The sequence below is a fragment of the Gouania willdenowi genome, chromosome 14 (assembly GCF_900634775.1).
Source record: "Gouania willdenowi chromosome 14, fGouWil2.1, whole genome shotgun sequence".
NCBI lineage: Eukaryota > Metazoa > Chordata > Actinopteri > Blenniiformes > Gobiesocidae > Gouania > Gouania willdenowi.
The window spans coordinates 33,335,185-33,356,897 of record NC_041057.1 but is presented as its reverse complement, the minus strand read 5'-3'; the positions used below and the strand labels follow the sequence as shown (position 1 = coordinate 33,356,897).

Below are 21,713 nucleotides of genomic sequence, written 5' to 3'. Positions count from 1 at the left end.
AGCTGAGCTTCAAAAAAAATAAAAACAAAGGAGAACTACAGATAGGCTGTCCAGCTGCAGGAAGTAACAGCAACTTACAACAGACCATTAAACAGACATAAACACAAACACATATAGAGGGTAATCGTTAATATGTAATACTTTAAAACAAATAATGCCACAAAGTGATATTTACAAAACAGGGAAACACAAATAAAATCAAGATGTAGGAATACACAGAAATTGAAAAGTATTAAGTTAACTTAAAAGGACCCCACGTTGTTACAAGTACAGTAGCCAGAACGTGTGGGGTCTTATTTGCTGTAAACTGATTCTTCTAGCAGAATTGTTTTTTGACATAAACAATAAAAGTAAAAAAAAAAAAAAATCAGATGAATGCATCAGATTAAGGGGACAGCTAATTTCCATCTGTAGTCGTTGTGCTTAAAATAAAATAGATTTCATGTTTGGGGAAAGCTTTGAATGAGTGTTTAAATACTTTTTGGAATTGGTATTCATTGCTTACATGTTCTTTCAAAGACTGTCTCAAAAACTGTTGATAGTAATATGTTTATCTCATATATACAGTATGTCGTATGTCCCCTCTACAACATATACATAAAATAAGAAACTAATGCTGCGTTCACACCAGATGCATCACGAAATGTTCGTGCGACCAGATTACATACAAAGTCAATGGATAAACGCAGCCCAGAGGCAAAATCTTTCCTGTGCGGTCTGTTCCATGCTTCAAGAGTGTTGGCCGTGCGAGCGCGCTCCTCATTTTTCATCATATTCGCACACTCGCAAGAGTTGAAAAAAATTGAACTCCTACGACTGTTTCGCATAACGAAAGCCAATCAGAGCCTTTGTTGACGATGGCGTCAGGCCGTCAACACGGACACCGGTCTGTTCACCCATTCAACCATGGAGTGGAAGCTGTGGCCTTTACTGTATAACCGGGACCAGACTAGGAAGGATTAGACGTGGAGGAGAATCAGTGAGGAGGTGGTAGTAGCAGGTAATGTTAGGTAAGTTTCTGTAGCACTGAGCTAGCATAGCATTAGCAGCTAATCAGACCGGCTTTTTTCACTGGTGGTTTATGTTTATGAGAGGAGAAAAAAAGAGCACAGCTCCTCGCTTCGGCAAGCATTGACTCTCACCGAGTTGGATGTGATGCTGGTGGGCGGTGCTTCGCTTCAAACGTGCATATGAAGCGACTGGGGACATTTTTTGATCCTGTGAAACCTGTGGAACATTTAGTGTGGCAGACGCGTTTGGTGCCACAGAAGTCGGTGTGAACGCAGCAACAGACAATATGAATTTTTCATAAAACAGATTAAATGTTTCTGTAATCCATTACTTGTGCATGCTCTTTGCTATCACCAGCATCCTCAGTGGTAGAATGTCCTCCACCCATTCGCTGTCACACTGCAACATCCTCTGCCATAAACCAGCTTCACTGGGTGTTGAATCCATCCAAGGAACTTCCGTTCCATAACTTTTACCTGCAGAGATGAGATTCAAAGATAGTCCCTTCAGTTTACTAATTGTCGTCTTGCAGAACCTTGAGGATGTTTGGGAACTGTTTTCTTATATGTTTTTCAGTCTGAGTTCTCTGGCTCAGGAATGTGCAGCACTATCTACGGTAACTAGTCTAAGGTCTACAGCTGTTTCTATTCTGTTATTATTGTGTATTGTGTACTGTGTTTTCCCATTCATCATCATTACCCTATTGTCCCACCAGTGTAACACTATGGTATCCTTCTTCTTCTTGTATATGTTGTCAAAGGTTAACACAATATGAAGCGTAGACGTGTCAAACTCATTTTAGTTCAGGGACCAAATACGGATAAATTGGACCTCAAGTGGGCCGCAGATGTTGGGAATCAAACAATTTCTACATTAGTGTTACTTTGCATTTCTATGTATGAATTATATAAAAGGATGTATATAAGGCATCGATAATATCTAAACAATAGGTGACAACTAGTGACTATATTTATTTAATTTGCGGAAATTTGGTCAAATAATTTGAGGTTTGAGCAGGATTTAGGAAAAAATAAGATTCACAATAATATTAATGGCTTATATTTATATAGTGCTTTTATCAAGGAGACTCAAAGTGCTTACAGATCATTATTCATTCACACCAGTGGTAAGCTATAATGTAGCTACAGCTGCCCAGGGACATACTGACAGAGGCGTGGCTGCCATTTTGCGCCTACGGCCCCTCTGACCACCACCAACATTCATGCAAAATTCAAACCCATTGAACAGCACACGGTGGATTTGAACCAGTGACCCACCAGTTACGAGTCTGCTTCCCTAACTCTTGAGCCACCACTGCCCCACAGAGAGAAGAGAGTAAAAACCCCAGATAAACAATAGGAATCATCACCTGTTCCCAGCCCCAGTCTCAGGCCTCCAACATAGTGGTTGTTGAGTCGGTCGTGATCCCACACTGTGATTTCCACACAGGCCTCCCTGAGGTCCTCTGGACGGAAGCCATCATACACCATAGTGTGGTTAAACATTGGGTTGGCGGTCCTCTTCACGACACGCGTCTTCTGGCGGCTTTTCCGGCTCGTGTCAGGAAGTACAGTACTGTGGGAAAGTCAACCTTAGAACATCAAGCTTCAAATAAAACCTCTATCTCAACGTAACATAAATATAAATGTGCAATAACAAGCTATTACCAGAGGTGTAAAGATACAGTATCTACTCAAGTAGAAGTAGTTACTTGATTGAAAATATATTCAAGTACAAAGTAGCTCAATTAAATAGTAATCAACATAAAAGTTACCTTCACCCCCATGTTTATTATTTGGTAATATATCTTGGTACAGTTCCCTTGTGTACAGTAAACATCTCATGTAGAAACTTCATTTATTTTCCTCAAAGGCGTGTACAAAATAAAAGGTTTGTCAAAATGTGCCTTTTTTTCTTTTTTTTTAAAATAAAACAATGAATTAAATTCAAATAAAGTATAGCTAAATTTATGAACCAATAGCCAGCATTGAATGCTGGTTATTAGTGCTGTACATTACATTTAATCTGATTGGTCGACTATGATGTGATGCATTTGATTGTTGTCTGGTCATTTTATTTTTTGTAGTTTCACAATGTCTGTTGATCATGTTAAAACAAAAAAATAATGATTTACTCAGTAAAGGTTGGGTCTAGAAATGTAACCAATAAATTTTAAAACGCACTTAAGTACAAGTAAAATTATTGATTTACAAATATACTTGAAAAAAATACTAGTACCCCTAAAAGCAACTCAATTACAGTAATGTGAGTACTTGTAATCAGTTACTTTCACCTCTGGCTATTACAACTAGCCAACTCAGACTTAGTTACTTAGTTTCAACCTGGTTACAGAGGGTTAATGATTTAACTTTGACTGATTTAATCAGTGTAAAACTACAGTTTTTAGGTTTCCTACCATTTCACAAAAGGGTCAATAATAAGTCCTCTTGCAGGGGAAAGTTTTTTACAGTCTTTTACCCAAATCTGCACCTCACCACTTTCCATCTTTGACGTCCGCTTACCTGTAAATATCAAAACGTGTTTACAACTACATCAAGTAATATCCAAGTTATATAAAGCAAAAGATAAGGCATATTTAAAAGGTCCACAGCTCACTGTGGGATGTTTGTGGTAAGAATCTTAAAGCAAGTCTCATGTGTCCTCTGCTGTCCGGTTGGCCCGAAGGTGATGTTTGTGTTGATACCTGAAGATTAAAACAGATGTGAGTCAAAATACTATACTGGAAGAGTACCATAATAACAACATAAAGTAGTCATTCATACACACATTTAAGGCCCAATGACTCAGCAACATCTTTCCTTCTCAATAATTGATGCAAATAAAACAGGAGTAAAAGCATACCCGGTCTTTTAAAGTGTAATCGTTAATCCTGGTGTTGCTGAAGTCCCATTCGGACAAATCCAGGTCCACTTGACCAAGAAAGCTGTTCCGTCCAAAGGTTTCATTGTGCCACACTGATATGTTTAAATTCTGTGTTTTCAGAACTTCCATCGATACTTTAAACTATAGAAAGAGGAAAAACAAACGCTGACTAGTGACAGGAATAGGTGAACAGTGTGAACAACAATACTGCATTACACTAAAGATGAGCCGGGACACCAACCCACACAATGTGTGGATGTCTACGTATATCTATGGTTTTAAATACCAATCAATGGTCTGTGATTCAACATCACTTCCGAGTGTGTGAGAGAGAACCAACGGAGATTTGTGTCCAAGGTAGAGAGTCACACACACACACACACACACACACACACACACACACACACACACACACACACACACACACACACCGATCAGGTGCACTTCTCTGTCGATCACCGTCTGCGTGTGTGTGTGTGTGTGTGTGTGTAAAGGACCACCATTTAGTCCGGTTACAGTCTGTGTCACGACACCCGTCCATTGGGTGGTAGTGACTGTAGTGTTGAGTCAGATCAGTAAACGTTGCTACATAGTGAAGCCCGCCTGATGATTACTTCAGCTTCACTGACGACACACCTGCCGCTACATCTAACTACTGAAAATAGATAAGTTTAGTGAAAGTTCGGCAGACACACACACTAAACGACAACAAAAAATATGAAAATGACACAAAATACACAAAACTAAATATTTATACAAAAATTACGCAAAAGACAACACAGAAAAATACACCAAACGACAACAAAGACATGAAAATGACTCAAAATACACTAAACTAAATACTTATTATCCCACATGAATGCATACTTCCGACGGGCACTGTACATACATTACAGAAAAAAACACCAAATGAAAAAATATATAAAAATGAGTTAAAAACAACACATTTATCATGCACATGTCTCATAGAATTAAACCAGGGAAATTGCACACGCTATTTTACTTTGCACCTGCAAATATACCCCTTTATAATGCTACAGAGTATGTTGTTATTATTATGCCCATAATTGACAACTCTTCTTAAGCTCTCACTATATGAATACATACTTCCGAGGGGCACTGTACTCGACTTCAAAAAAACATACATTTACATACGTTACAGAAAAATACACCACACAAAAAAATATAAAAGTGATGAAGTCATGCACATGTCCCATAGAATTAAACCAGGAAATATGCACCCACATTTTGCATCCGCAAATATACCCCTTATGCTCCCACATGAATACATACTTCCGACGGGCACTGTACTAGTATTATTTAATTGGAAATCAAGCAGAGCCCCATCATTTTCTCAGTGGTTGAAGGAGGGGCTTTCATTTCTACCTTTGGAAAAGCTTAGACATAAACTATCACCATCACAGCAGATTGTTTTTGTTTCCTAGAAGCCCTTTGTTGAATATGTGAAATAATTTTCTTTTGATGTGTAATTGGCTCTCTGTTGTTTTAGAAAAATATTGTCATTTGAAAAATTTCTGTCCCTTCTTTTTATTTCCTTTCTTTGAGAGCCTGGGGAGGGGGGAGGGTATTATATAATGTAAAAAATACTGTACTGTTTATAATTATTGTGAAACTGATTAAGTTTTCAAAAAAAACTTTATTTGTTAATTTCTCTCTCTCTCTCTATCTCTCTCTCTCTCTATTGTGTACCCCTTAGGGTACACGTACCCCCATTTGAGTAACACTGAACTATAGCACAAAACCAACTGAAAAAGTACGATGAAACAAGAGGAGATAAAGAAAGGACTGAAATTCTCACCCTGAGAATTTCATTGTAGGATGGGTTTAACGTCTTCTTTTTCACTGTTGTTTTTCTCTTTCCCAGCTTAGTTTTGTCAGGAAGAAGGTAACATTTCACATAGCTGTGAAAAAACAAACAGGATTTACACTTATGTGACAAAATTATATGAGACTTTTTTTCTGAGAAATGTTGGTTTGCGTATTTCTTGGCTGGCACAAACGGGTCAGAACAGCTTCTCCTGGTGTCGGTGACGGCCAGCCCTCTGCACAGCACTACAAAGATGTGGAACTCTCCAAGCTTCTGAATGTAGTTCACAGCAAACTGAATGTTTCCCTGGACTTCAACATCACTGACGTCTCCATTGTAGATGCTACTCATGCTTCCACTGATCTGCTCATATTACAAAAGAGGAGAGAAATAGCAGGTTGAGTGTTTTAATAGTAAAGGTCAAGGTGTTGATTGACAGAGGTGACAAAACAATCTACTAATATTTTGATATTGCAGGTAATGTAGCCACTAGCATGATCTAAATGTTAAATGTTCATTTCAATTCGACTCAACTTTATTTATATAGCGCAAATTACAACAGTCATCTTAAAGTGCTATGTTGAATCTAAATGTTAAATCAACAGGCGGTGACCTGCCCACTTTGTATAATGTAACATTTAGCTTTACACTTGGCGACCTATTTAACATTTACATTTAACATTTACATTTAACATTTACATTTAACATTTACATTTAACATTTACATTTAACATTTACATTTAACATTTACATTTAACATTTACATTTAACATTTACATTTAACATTAGATTTTGATTCAACATTTAGATTTACATAGAGATTTGCATTTGCATTTAACTTTAAACATTTAGATTTAGATTTAACATTTACATTTCACATTAGCTATGTATTTAACATTTACATTTAGATTAACATTAAAATGTAACCTTTAGATTTAGATTTGTAACACTTACATTTACATTTAACATTAGATTTGGATTTAACATTTACATTTATATTTGACTTTTACATTCAGATTTAATATTTACATTTATATCTTGTACACATTTTTAACAATGAGATAGAACATACTGTTTTACATGAATTTGTCTCAAATTAAAAAAAATGAACTAAATGTGAAGAAAGTGAACTAAATGTTCAAAATATGTCGGCTAAGAAACAATGACCGAGTTTTTACATTCGGTACCCAGTACTCCTGAGTCCCAAACCCAAACTGAGTCACTGTAAATACCACAAACAAAACCAGTAACATCACTGAGAATGATCAACACAAGGGAATACTATTTAAATGTATATTTACAATTTACTATTTACATTTATCATAACATTAGAGCTGTGAGCAGACCTACAGATGACATCGAGGCCATTCCAGAAGAAAGACTTATATTGGATGTGGAGCTGCTAGTGTTCCTCCTACAGCGCAGGTTGGTCTCCAGAGCGTTGTCACTGTCTGTCTAATGACATCAAAATACAAAAAGGATCATTTTTAACAACATATGCAATAATAATAATAGACAAAACACATGGAATTAACGATTCAAAGAGCAAACATAATGTATTTACCTCGTCCTGTTGAAGAAGGATGGGCACTGACACACTAGACTTTATTGTTGTGTGAGAATCACAGGGAAACATAGAATCAACTGGAAGCAAAAACACTTTGTTATACTAGCAATTAATCTTTTCTAACTTTACCAAAGTGCTTTGTACAAGTGTACAGCGTGAACTATAGACAAAGAACTGAATCACCATCATCAGTGCTTAACATCTTTTGTTCTCTTCCATCAATTGGGTTTCTCTTTTCCTCTGAAAAACAAATCCAAACAATAGGATCATTTGGTGGAAAACACTTTGATACATATATGCATATATACTGTATTATGAATTAATAATGGCTTTTTTCCACATGTGGTCGCTGGTCACAAAAACTTGTGTTGTCATTATTTAATTAAAGGTTCCTATTAACATGCTCATCCTACTTCCTTCCCAAAGGTGTGCATTCATACCCATTATCATCACTTTGTAGGAGTTCTTGTTGAATTCGTGCTTGGTTTCTGTCTGTATTGTCTGACACCACCACCTAGATGTACTAAGATTTAGTGTCTGTAAAATATATTAAAAGAATCAATGACCAAAGACAACCTTGGTAGAATCCAGCCTTTACTGGGAACAGACCTTAAAATACTGCTGGCTTTGTAAACCAGGCCCATGCTCCCTTGCTACAGCAACGTAATGGTCTTTACCAAACGGCCAATTAGCCCATACTCCGAGAGAAACACCCACAGAGTGACTCTCCAAATCACCAAAACATGCCCAAGGCATTGCTTCTCCTTGACCTGGGAAATACCAATCAAAACTTTAGCACCCAGACATAGACCTGTCCACAGACAGAGGATTGTGATCCTATGGTCACCCTTCTTGAAAGAGAATTACGGCCTGTACATCTGAAATGAACCAAAATGTATCAGCAGAAAGTCCGGTCACTAGGCCTTAGCACACGTCCCATCCATAAGCCTTGCTCTAGGATAATGACAAGGCAAACGCTCGGCACATAGCTTCCTATTGTCTGGCATAAAAGTTGTTTAAACTGTTTTAGTAGGAGCTTTTATCTTGGACTAAAATGCAATGGGCAACCATAAACCAGGAGCAAATTGTCTCCAAAATAGTAGTTCCTCAGAATATCAGAGCACTCAAACTCCCCCTTCATCAAAGAGACATTTTAAAGAAAAGGAATTTAATTGTTGTTTAATTTAGAGAACTTGTCTGTTTTCTGTGAATGTCTGGTGTACAAGTTGCTAGTTGCATCCATTTCATTTTTTTATTTAGAAAAAAAGAATTTGGCCAGGCCATTAAGTGAAAACAATATTTATAACAGTAAATCTTACAAGCTGCAAAATAAACCATCAAGTAGTTAAATTAAAGGCACAGGAATCAACTTCGTGTTGTGACTAAAAGTACTCTAAGCGTGCATTTACTGTTTAATTTAATACGATTTTGTGACTTGCTTTTGTATGTAGACTGGGTGCTTTTACCTAAAGTTGTCCGAGACAGAGGCTGAGTCCTGGTCATTATATCTTGACTGGAGCCTCCGTCCTTTTTTCGTGGGATTGAAGAAGTGATTCTGGGAGAATTCTTAAAGGGAATGTAAACACCATAGTCTCTGCTGACCCATTGAGCTCCTGGAATTACTGTAGTCTCTACAAAAACAAGATCTATCTGTCAGAACAATGTTCATGAACTCCATCCTAATGTGTCAGATATGGGTGATACTAAATCCAGAAACATTTTGGGGACACACCAGAGACAGAGTAAATACTGCCCAGTACTGCATGCACAGGCAGTAATATCACCAAGTTTACTTTACTCTTGTATGTCTCGAAAATGTTGCTGAAATGTTTCTGGGTTTTAGTATCACCCATCAGATATGGCTAGCATCATAATGAAATCATCTGACATGGCAAGATGTGTGAAGTTTTCAGATTACTGTTTGAAGTTTTCTTTCCTTTATGGAATAAACTAAACATTACTGTATATTTTTCTTACTGTCATCTGAAGAGAAGTTGGTAATGTCTGTGCAGGTGCCTGATAGCTTGGTTGACTTTGATGTTCGTGATGAAACATTTGGGGACGTTGACTTCTCCATGTGATTGTCATTAGAGTTTGTTTGATGATTAATGTCTATGGGAAAAGTTTTCAAGGGAGAACCTGGAACTCCTGATCGTGTGTCACCAGAAGAATCTCGAGGTAGGACTTTTGGATGGCAGGTCTTTGATGGACTTCTTCTCACGTCATCATTCTGTTTCACAGATCTTGTAAAAGGAGTCTTGTCTTGGCTGAGACGCCTCTCTGGAGATTTGGTTTGAGCCTGGACTTGACATGGACGTTCATCAGCAGCTTCACTTGGACTCCGCAGCTGTTTACCACTGATCATACTCTCATCATACCACTGACAAACAGGACCATTATCTAATGTTTGTGCCTCTTTGTCACTTAGTAATGCACTGCTTGAAGCTCCATTGACTTTTACTCTGATTACTTTGGGTTGTGGGTACTCTATCGCCGATAAATGCTTGAGCTCACTAGGCTTGGATGCTGTGACTTCTTGTGAGATGGAACTTGACAAGTTGAGGCATGTTTCAGTCACATCATGATGTTGAGAGGAACTTTTATTCTGTTGGCATGATATTTGCATGTCCACTACAGAGTCATCTGTCCCCTCACAAACAAGGACAGGGTCAGCTCTGTATGTGCCGTCCTCTTTTGATAAATCCACAAAGAGACAGTCATCACTCTGTAAGGAACTACTAGTCGTATCCTCTTTCCTTTCCATTTGAGGATACACAATGTTACTTACGTTTCTAAATTCAGAGTTACTCTGAGGATTAGGGGAAAACTTCCTTACTGTCTTGGAGATACCTTCCAAACTGATCTTCTCTGTAATGGGGATCTTTACAATTCCACTACTTTTTCTTTCACAGAAAGCATTTGAACTGGATAGTTGTTCTGAAGATTGAACATTACATGTTCCCAGTTTGTCTCCTCTGGTCTCAAACTCTAACGTGGTCATCGGGTTCTGTAGCGCTGTAATTTGCAGCATTTTAATTTCTCTCGCTGTTTTTATTTCAGCAGGTGGTTTCTCCTTCAATGTAATTTTGGCCGGGTACGATGTCTTCTCTGGTTCGTCAATGTTCAACATTCCAAACATTATTTGTCTAGGTTTTGGCAAGATTTGGTTATTTGAGAGTATTTGCTTGTTATTTGAAGCTTCAACAGATGAAAGACTGAGCCCATCTTTGGCTTCTTGAACATGATGGCTATGTTCAGACTGCTTTTCTGAAGGAACTGCTTTATCTGACTCCTGCTCCACAGAAATTACACTTGAACTTGAAAATTCAGTTCTTTGAAGCTTGTAATGCGAGTGCTCTGATATGTCTGCAAAGACAACAACAGTCTAAGTAAGAAGTCATTTATTTTTCTATTGAAATAAACATATCAACACTGAAGTAACTTCTTTAACTTGCATGCGTGTGGCTGAAAGTTATGATATTCTTAAAAATCTCTGGTGGCTTTTGTGTATAAAATAATGTCATTGACTACTTTATACAATGAACAAACCAAATTAAAGGGATACTTACCACCAATATGTAAGGTTTTTTTTGCTTGTTGCTCTTGAAAATGTGTCCCATGTTTAAAAACAAGTGCTCCCTCAGTGGAATCCAGATGATTCGTCTTGAGGTGAGGCTGAAGTGCGTTTGTAGAGTCTCTGTGAGAGTTGTTGGCCATTTGTGTCTCAGATGTAGCATAGTGGTCGGAGTCCAACAAGCCATGCTCTCCCAATTCTTTTCCATCCTGGCACTTCACACCATTCGGACCAATAGCACTGCAGAATCTCACCTGCTTCTTGTTTGCACAGTTGTCAATGGTGTAATTTGGTTTATATGTATCCAGTAGGTCTTGAAAGACGGCATGCAGACTAATCGGTACATCCTGTGTATGTTCTATGTTAACAGAACAAACTGTAGAACTTGTGTCAAAAACTTTGTTTTCTGGCAGTGGAATAAGTGCATTGGGTTTGACCGGGAAAGGAATGGTTTCAGATGAAGATGAAGATATGGTCTCTGTAAGAAACAAAGACAAACAAATCCATAAATTGTTTATGTTGTCTTGTCTAATAATACTACATCTCCAAACAAGTAGGTTTTGGTCTCTCCTTTCAGATCTTTACATTACCAGTAGCCAGTGTTACAAAAGTAACGAAATTACAGTAATGTAACACTTTTTGCTGTAACGCAGTAATGTGACGCATTACTAATAAAATTTTGCTAATACAGAGTGATACCCGTTACAAATCTCAGTAAACTCACGTTACAACGCATTTTAACCTGAGAGGTGAAAAACAGCACCAGTAATTTGAAGAAACACCTGGACCGGTGCCACGCTAACGCCAAGTTGACAGAGAGAGATGCAGGTGCGGCAAAGAGAAAGAGAGCAGAGGATGAAAGTGCAGAAAAGAGTCAGACAAAGCATCAGAAATTACGTTTTTCTCGGTCTGCCGTGCTACAAGAACCAAGAGAAGCTTGTCTGCAAAATCCCACGCCAGCAATGGCAAGGTAAGCTAACGTTGTCATAGAGAGTGGTACCATACCATACAGTATGGTCACCAGTGACGTGCAGTCAGGGTAGGTAAGGTAGGCAGTGCCTACCCAAGGGTGAATTGATATTTTGATTATTTGTTTTAATTATAATATCATTATACATTTTTTTTTTCAATTTCTGAAACCAATACCAATACCTATAAGTTTGAAAGTGTCAGCATTTTGTGCTTTTCATAGCCCAAATCGCTAAACATTGCTATTTCCTAACCGCTGTAAGGCAGGAGGAGGCCACACCCCCTCCCAAAAGCACACCGTTGCACTGCCTCTGTTCCCATAGCGCGTTTTTATGTTTGCGCATGCGCAATCAGTTCCCCAAGATGACAACCATTTACGTCCAAAGGCAGCTCTCTACGCTGCCTTTGGACGTAACCACGCTGTGCTAAATGCTATACCTAAGTTCACAGTGCATTAGTGAATTGATATCACGTGACCACTGCTGCTACGTTCTCTTGCTAGTGGGTGGGTTAATGTTAGTCAGGATGACAGCGCTAAAGACAATAAAGCCACAGCAGAGGGATCAAAGAGCCACACGTGGGTCTTATTGCAAACTATCAGATATGTATCAGATTCAGGAGCACGTAAGAAAGTAGGGCCTGGGTCAGCTTTGAAGAAAACAGATTTGTGCCATTGAGACTGTCTTTCAGATCAGATACAGGTCACACATGGGCAAAAAAATTGAATTTGGTTCACATGTTCCGGCAGCCTGAACGTAGCCTGCTTCATACTGTAGTTTCTACTAACACGTTATCTACCTATTTGTCTCATTATCACAGATTTACTCACCTTAGAACTAAATACTGTCAATATACTAAATAAACAATGGAAAAAGTAATATACATTGTTGTGTTTGATAGTCAGAGGTGAAAAAACTCACTTTCTTCCACTGCCTGGTTGAGTTCCACTTCTCCACTTACTGACTGCTCTTTCTTTTCTTCAACAACATGCTCAATGTTAAATGGGTTTTTTCTCTGAAACAAAAGGAATCAAAACAAGTCACAGTCACACACACACACAGACCAGGTATCGCACACACAGCTTAGTATGTAGACCTCTACCTTTAATGGTGACTGTAGAGCTGGCTTTGGAGAACCATGTGTGATCTCAGAAATATTCTGAATTTCTATCCTGTTTGGGGTAAACATTAACGTTATTGTTAGAACAATAATTTAAAGCACCTGTGGAAAAAAAAATATAGAAACTGTAATTTTCATAGTTAAGGTAGAGGATCATTCAATAGATGACAGACTATAATATCTATCGACCAAAAAGCACTCCGAGAAATCCGACCTTCACCAAGAACCAAATCTCCTCTTTTCCAGATGTTGTCACTTATCTGATCAATGATCCTGATCATGGTGCCATGATCAATAAGATAATTAGTCAGGATCCTGAAACCTAATGACTTGTTCCTTATAATAGGAAATTAAAAGTGAATGTACTAAGAAGTAGTAACCTATACCAATGAATCCAGGAAGTACTCACTGATGCTGGGAACCAATACAAGTACTTATTAATACAAATACAGTTATATTTCAAACACTTATGTACTGTTAAAATCGCTCTGTTTTCTCCAACTTTATGTGGATCATAAATGTATTTACGAAGCTGCTGACATTGTTCTTTCACCACCAAACTGACCAAGGAGGTTATGTTTTAGTCACTGTTTATTTCATTATTTTCATTTGTTTGTCCATGAAGAGTCTAACTCAAAAACTAATGGATGGATTTTGATGAAAACTAGGAAATATCCAAATTGGGATACGGTGATTAGATTTTGAAGATCAATCCTGAATCTGGATCAGTTTAAAAATAAAAAATTTCAGTTCGTGATCGAAATTTGATATGTAGGTTTGTTTTCTCTTTCAGTCCAGCGAGTTTCTCTGGGCGACATCTGGAATAAAACTGCTGGTATGAATAAATTGATTTTCCTCAATATCTTTGTAGCATTGAGTTGATATTTATACTTGCAGTATGGGGGACGGCTATGGGGGTGTGTGCTCTCTGAGTGCTTTTTCTAGGTAAAACACAATTTGGTTGAAGCAAAGATTAGGACTGTAGAATCAAAGCATTTTTCACGAGTATGAATAAACATCACATTATCAATTCCACTACTTGTATCGGTATCGAGACATCCCTAAGAAGTGTTGATTGAAATTAACTGTTAAACCAACCCATTACAAATATAAGTTTCTTACATTAGGCTACTTGTATTTAAAATTCGTGAACATTCATCATCAATAATTGAAATGATTGAATACATGCTTCCTTTGAGTGAAAAATGTACTTACTGGTAATCTGACCAATAATAATAATATGACCAATATCAGGATATTGGTCTTGGTTTGTTTATATTTGGTTATGTTGACGTGTGACTTCATGGACGATCAATCAATGGACGTTAATGATATTTTCTACTATTCAGTGAATGTTGAGTTTGATAAAAACGTTGTATGTTATCTTACTCACGTAGTTCTGGCCTCAACTGTAAATTATATTGCTTTACAAAAGCATGAAAAACAACCAACATGTGAGCCTTAATGAGAATAAGAAGCTTACATGGAATTAAAGGGCCAATTACAAAATATAATTCAACTGTGTGCACTCGTGCTTTCACAAGAGATTACATCCACATAATCCACTTCTTGCAGCATGTGATGCAAGTCTAAATTCCCACCAGCATTTTTTCAGTGTAATTCATTATGTAATTCAAGCTTGTTTTGTCCTTTTCAGTAAATATGAACCTCCAGCCTGTAGCAAGAGAGAAATGCCTTAAAATGTCATTTTTATTACATTTTTATCAGCCTATTGACATAGTTGTCTCAGTCATATTGTGCCATATGCTAAATTTTTCACTTAACTAATAGTGAAACTATTGATACTCCTAAAATGTGATTTGATACATATGCTGAGGTCTCTGATAATAGAATCTATATTGTTGATCAGACCTGGCCTATTGAATTTGAGTTACAGAATAATACACATTAACATAATATTGAATATTTCTAGAATAAAGGTTTTTAAAAGGAAATTCTGAACAAATTAATATCATTAAGACAACTAAGTATCTTTCACATTATGTTTCCTTTCTAATAATAAGGTCCTTATATTTATTATGTAACTTCACTAAGCGCTCTATTCTCCCAAAGTCCAAAAAAATGCTGTTTTTGGCCACACGCTATTCTCCCCCTGTACTTAAGTCAGTCACTGTGCGCCTTCATTCCAGTTACACACTGTGGGTGGAGCAGCCCTGAAATGTGGGTGTTCCCATTCAAATCTGGCTTTCTCCAGTGTGCATAAGTCCTTTTCCTCTTACGTTCTTCTAACCCTGGAATAAGTGGTTTCAAATGTTTTTACTGCTGACCTTAAATGTTTTTACTGTTGATTTTAAATGTTTTTACTGTTGACCTTAAATGTTTTTACTGCTGATTTTAAATGTTTTTACTGTTGATTTTAAATGTTTTTACTGTTGACCTTAAATGTTTTTACTGTTGATTTTAAATGTTTTTACTGTTGATTTTAAATGTTTTTACTGCTGAGTTTAAATGTTTTTACTGTTGACCTTAAATGTTTTTACTGTTGATTTTAAATGTTTTTACTGCTGATTTTAAATGTTTTTACTGTTGACCTTAAATGTTTTTACTGTTGATTTTAAATGTTTTTACTGCTGATTTTAAATGTTTTTACTGTTGACCTTAAATGTTTTTACTGCTGATTTTAAATGTTTTTACTGTTGATTTTAAATGTTTTTACTGCTGATTTTAAATGTTTTTACTGCTGATTTTAAATGTTTTTACTGCTGATTTTAAATGTTTTTACTGTTGATTTTAAATGTTTTTACTGCTGATTTTAAATGTTTTTACTGTTGATTTTAAATGTTTTTACTGCTGATTTTAAATGTTTTTACTGTTGACCTTAAATGTTTTTACTGCTGATTTTAAATGTTTTTACTGTTGATTTTAAATGTTTTTACTGCTGATTTTAAATGTTTTTACTGCTGATTTTAATGTTCTTATTTTTTTAAAACTGTTTAATGTTTTGTGTTGCACTTTTAATCATGTAAAGCACATTGAACTGTGTTGTGTATGAAATGTGCAATTCAAATACATTTTCCTTAGTAATGATTGCTGTTAATCAAGAAGAGCTTCATTCATTCTGTGTGTGTTTATTCACAACCACTTGAAGCTAATGTGAAGACTTTCTCTTTGAGTGTCTATCAAACGTGCTATATAAAATATCCAATGCATCATTATTAATATTATTATTGAAGGATTTCTGTTTCTGTTTTCATGAATTGCGTCCTCACCTTTCATGGCCCAGCTGCATGTGAGGCTCTTGATGAATTAGTATCGATGACACGAGGATAAGATCTTGTTCACTTTCACCGCTGATGAAAGAAGACTTCTCCGGTACAATGTAGGAGGTTTCTACTGCAGCACATAACATGCAGGGGGGGGGGGGGCATGGGGTGAGAGGTTAAAACCCCCTCACTGTGTCAGCATGCAGGATAGATCAGCAGTCAAAAGTGATTGTTTTTATATTTTGTTGATTTCTAAAGAAGGAAATCATCTCTGGGATGAATTGGCAATTTACAATGAGTCTGTTCTGAATAAAACTGAACTGAATGTTAAAGTTGACTTACTCACCTTTACTGACACCAAGTCTAAGCCAGTAAAGCACCTCTAATGTTCCATCAGTATTTAAATACACTGTTCAGTAAGTTATGTGTTTTTTGTCTGACTCTGGACACTGACTCTATGAGCTACGGTTAGGTTGTCAGAATGTTAGCTTGTAACCTGAATGCTTGTGTAAAATCATTATTTGGGGAACGAGACTTAGTAAATGTGTAAACACGAGAAGGCCCAGGAAGTCATGCCGTTGGTTATCACAAGACCAGCAAATGGTGAAGAGTGGGGGGGGTCAAACCCCCACCCCTGGACTCTGAACTGTAGGTGAAAAAGCACCAGGAGAACAAGAGCGTCAGATAGAGTCAGAGGTCTTTAGCACCCAGAGCAGTCTGCTGCGAAGGAAGCAGAGAACCTCGATCGAGCTGTAGCTTTAAATGCATCAGGGTTATTGCTTACGTTAATAATAATAATAATCATCTGTCTGAGGTGATGAAAGAAAGAAAATGACTGATGTCCAGGTCATTTTAAACATCTTTAAAAGATCAACGCTGACACCACACAGAAAGAGACACTTTGAACAGCTGCAGACTTACTCATAGTTTCTGGTTTTTGTGTGTGTTTCATGGACGCTCGGATGATATCGCAGCCATGAATACGATCTGGGTGACGATGCTGCTTGGTCTCATAAAACCAGTCCCCAGTCAGGTACCTCAGCTGGTCTCTGTCGCTCACACTTCTCTGGAGGTTCCTGAGCGCACACAAACATTCAGACTTATCTAAAGTTTCACAGTGAATGTGTAAAGTTTGACACTCACTGGACTCTCTGCTCCTCGATCCTCTTCAGCTCTGCGTCTCTCCTCAGCACAGATTGGATGCTCTCCTGTTCTTCCTCCGTCAGGAAACTCAAGTCAATCATTGTGGCAGGTTCTGTCCTGCTTTGAGTAAACGTTCAGTCAGTGAATCATGAATAGAAGCTTTAATTCATACCACATGAATGACAGGGACAGTAGTGCTTGACCTGGTGTAGAACATAAATACCACTCAAGTAAAAATTAAATACAAGTAAGTCATACATCAAATATTCAAGTACAAGTAAAAAGTAGCTCAACTAAATAGTACTCAAAGTAAAAATGACTAGTTACTGTCACCCCCCATGTTTATTCTTGGTAATAAATGTTGCCATGGTTCCCTTGCATACAGTAAACATTTCATGTATAAACCTAAAAAGAAAGAGACCAAATATGAATTTTTTTTCCACAAAGGCATCTGTATAAAATAAAAGGTTTGTCAAAATGTACAATTCTTTTTAAATAAAATAACACCAATGAATTAAATTCAAAATAAAATGAAAGACAATTAAAACAAATTCTGATTAGCTAAATTTATGAATTCTAAAACTTAAAAATGAACCAGCATTCAATGCTGTTTTGTTTTGTGCGTTATGTTTAATCTGATTGGTCGGCTATAATGTGATTTATTATGTTTAATCTGATTGGTCGGCTTTGATGTAATGTATTATGTTTAATCTGATTGGTCGGCTATAATGTGATTTATTATGTTTAATCTGATTGGTCGGCTTTGATGTAATGTATTATGTTTAATCTGATTGGTCGGCTATAATGTGATGTATTATGTTTAATCTGATTGGTCAGCTATAATGTAATGTATTATGTTTAATCTGATTGGTCGGCTATAATGTGATGTATTATGTTTAATCTGATTGGTCGGCTATAATGTGATTTATTATGTTTAATCTGATTGGTCGGCTATGATGTAATGTATTATGTTTAATCTGATTGGTCGGCTATAATGTAATGTATTATGTTTAATCTGATTGGCCGGCTATAATGTGATGCATTTGATTGTTGTCTGGTCATTTCATTTTTTTAATAGTTTCACAATGTCTGTTGATCATTTTAAAACAAAAACAAAAATAATTTCCTCACTAATGGTTGGGTGTAGAAATGTAAAGAATTACTTTACTTTTTTTCAAATGTGCAAATTAGATGATACATATAAATACAAAAAAGTAGCCATAAAAGCAACTCAATGACAGTAATGTGAATACTTGTAATCTATTACTTTCACCTCTGATGTTTTCATATTTTCAGGCTCTGTTAAACTGCTTACTTTGGTTCCCTATTGGCTTAATGCACAAACTTAAAATAATAAGTGTATTTAAAAATGAAAACACCAATGCAACTTTAATGTGATTCCTACAATAGTATGTAAACACTGTCTCCTCTGTAAAATATAGCTAATTAACTTATGACTAAATTATTGTCTCCTATCGTCAGAAATGTGATTAAATGTCCTCTACAACATAAATGAATCTGGTTTCAATAATAAAAACAGAATTATATTGAGCAGTAGTGGTAAATCTGTCCAATAAATAGCCTCAAAGGGAACTAAGAATGTTTTACTATTATTTTGAAATTAATTGATGAATGTTTCCAAGTACCCCCTGTAATGTGCTCCTGTACCCCTGTTTGGGAATCACTGGTCTAGGGCAGTGGTTCTCAACCTTTGTAGCCAGCGACCCCCCAAAAAAAGGTGCCAGAGACCAGGGACCCCCACTGTAGCTGAAGGTGGTTGAATCACAATTATTTATTCATCTGAATAATATCCACTGTTATTAATGGAGTTTATTATTATTTGCTTCAAAGTATATAGTCATCTTAAAGATATAAATCCTTGTTTTAATCAGGAATAAAATGGTTAAAAGTGACCAAAAATGGTGGAAAAGGTGGAGAAATTAGAAGTTGTTAATTAGAGTGACCACAAACGGAACAGAAAAAGTGGTAAAAAGGGTTCAAAGTGTCAATATTGGCTTAAAGTAGGAACAATTAGTTTAAACTGGCAAATAATAGGCATGACAAATCGTGAATGTGGTTAAATAAGCATGAAATATGGTGAAAAGAGGTTAAAAGTGACAATAATGGGTCAGCATTAGACATTAGGCGAGAAAGTGGAAATAATGAGGAGAAAAGGCATTGGAAAGTGTCAGAAATGGGAGTAATGTAGCAAAAATGTATTAAAAGAAGCAACAATATGGCACAAAAAAGTGATGAAAATAGGTTAAAATATGAAAAGTTTGGTGTAGTAACATGGGCAAGTGACAAACCAGGTAAAACTATTCATGTGAACACTGTGGATTTTAACCATTTTCAAGACAAAAGGAAGAACGAGTTTGATCCAGAAAAATTCACGACTGACTAACACTGTTTAGTTATGAAAGAACTTTAATAAAAAATAAAAAATAGAATGTCTTGAAAAGATAAAATAATTATTTATTCAGTTTAGTTATTACATACTGAGTCTTTATTAGATTCATTTCTGTGTTTAAAAACATTTTGTAGTAACAACTGCAACATGTAGTTTTTTTTATCTAACATTACAACATGAGTGATATTACATCATGACGTTATAAATGTGTTACATTTTGAGCTACTCATAGCATCAGGGTTGGGGTCAATTCCATTTTTCAGTTACAATTAGGTTTTCAATTACCCATGTTCAATTACAGTTCCATCATGATTACAGTTACAATATTTTTTTATCCTCACAAAGTTAATTACAATTAATAAATAAATAACCTAATAAAAGTTAAACTTCCTCTTGTGTTAGCATCTCTAATGATAACTGCTGTAAAATACACTAATAACAAATATCTATCATCTATTGGTTACCTTGTTAAGGTTCCTAATCAATGAAAATATGGGTTTTAATATTTATGGTATGAGCATCTTTTTTGTGTCCGTATACTCCTAGATTAAAAAATAAATAAAAATGTAAATGGTAAAAAGTGGGAAAGCTTGATATGAAACACATTTTATTCATGTTCACTACATATGTGTAGAACTGTACATAGAACTGTAACATGGTTCCCCAGTTTTGCGTTAAATTATAATTGACAATTTTTATTGAATTTTCATGGCAATGACAATTACAAAATCAATTACCTAAACTCAATTACAATGTAACTACTGTCACAGGTAAGAGTCCTGTTAATATGGAATAAAAAAAAATATATTTTTGCTGTTGTTTACCTCAGTGAGACCCTACAGCAGGGGTGTTTAACTCATTTTAGTTCAGGGACCAAATACGGACCAGTTTGACCCCAAGTGGGCCACAGATTTTATGCGGGAAAACCAATAATTTCACCATTATTGTGCACAACAGGATCTTCACTTTAAATTTCCTAGATTTTGTGACCAATTTCTATTAAATTAGGCGAAATGTATTCATTTGAAGAAAATTAAAGGACATTTTTTTTTAAAAAAATGTTTAGTTTTTAAAATAGGAAAACTGTGAGTCCTGTAAATATAGTTGAGTTTCATTCACACAATGATTTTTGTTTTTTCTGTCATTTTTACTCTCTCCTGCGGGCCAAATTGGATGCTCCAAAGGGCCAGATTTGGCCCCTGTGCCATGATTTTGACACACATGATGTAGAGATACAGACATAAAACAATCATAATCATGTTTTAATAAGACCAACACAGCTATGTAATACAGTCCATGTCACAAATGGAAAAGGATTAGTTCCATCTGATTGTGAACAAGGAAACATGTTATCTTGACATGTTTACAGTAGGAGTTTTGATCAGGAAAAAGGACAGAATAGTAAAATGATACATGCATTGGGCAGAACAAAAAGTTCCCTCTAAATTATTTAACATTACGTAAACTAAATGATATCAGAAATGACTTGTTTTCTTTTTTAATGCTGGTATTAGCATTAGAACCTAGAACTGCACTCAGACAGAGGAATGTGTAGTTATAGGAAAGGAAACATTACAGTTTACGTTATTTGTATAAATTAAATCTAACCAACATTCTATCTGTGAGTCTAACAATGGACAAACACAACATTTATAAACTCTGCTCACCTCTCTGTGTGGATCCTTTCTGACAGAAATCCAAACTCCAACTGCAGCAGATCCAGCCTTCCTCCTCCTCTTCCTCCTCTTCCTCCCCCTCCTCCTCCTCTTCCTCTTCCTCCTCTTCCTCCTCCTCCTCCTCCTCCTCTTCCTCCTCCTCCTCCTCCTCCTCCTCCTCCTCCTCCTCCTCCTCCCCCTCTTCCTCCTCTTCCTCCTCCTCCTCCTCCTCCTCTTCCTCCTCCTCCTCTTCCTCCCCCTCCTCCTCCTCCTGGTTACACCACAGAAACATCCAATGGATCCAGTCTAAGCTTCAAACCTCATGTTAGA

The 21,713-nt window shown here is 36.4% G+C and overlaps 1 protein-coding gene across 5 annotated transcripts; it reads right to left on the bottom strand.

Moving 5' to 3' along the window:
- Window positions 1-1,132: 1,132 nt before the first annotated feature.
- Window positions 1,133-21,453, bottom strand: sytl2a (synaptotagmin-like 2a). 5 transcript variants are annotated; one of them, XM_028466461.1, is made up of 19 exons: window positions 21,396-21,453; window positions 17,319-17,438; window positions 17,097-17,251; window positions 16,182-16,305; window positions 12,934-13,003; window positions 12,753-12,846; window positions 10,859-11,341; window positions 9,267-10,655; window positions 8,756-8,920; window positions 7,473-7,529; window positions 7,287-7,366; window positions 7,073-7,177; window positions 5,916-6,085; window positions 5,714-5,816; window positions 3,874-4,035; window positions 3,628-3,715; window positions 3,428-3,533; window positions 2,381-2,586; window positions 1,133-1,487 (listed from the first exon to the last, which is right to left on the bottom strand). In XM_028466461.1, the coding sequence occupies exons 2-19, from the start codon at window positions 17,417-17,419 to the stop codon at window positions 1,339-1,341; spliced, it is 3,807 nt and encodes a 1,268-aa protein (XP_028322262.1). In that variant the 5' UTR covers window positions 17,420-17,438; window positions 21,396-21,453; the 3' UTR covers window positions 1,133-1,338. The 5 variants fall into 5 exon arrangements, with proteins under 5 accessions (XP_028322262.1, XP_028322259.1, XP_028322261.1 ...); XM_028466458.1 differs by having other exon boundaries at window positions 5,714-6,085; XM_028466460.1 differs by having other exon boundaries at window positions 5,714-6,085; window positions 16,182-16,302.
- Between the last annotated feature and the right edge of the window lie 260 nt (window positions 21,454-21,713).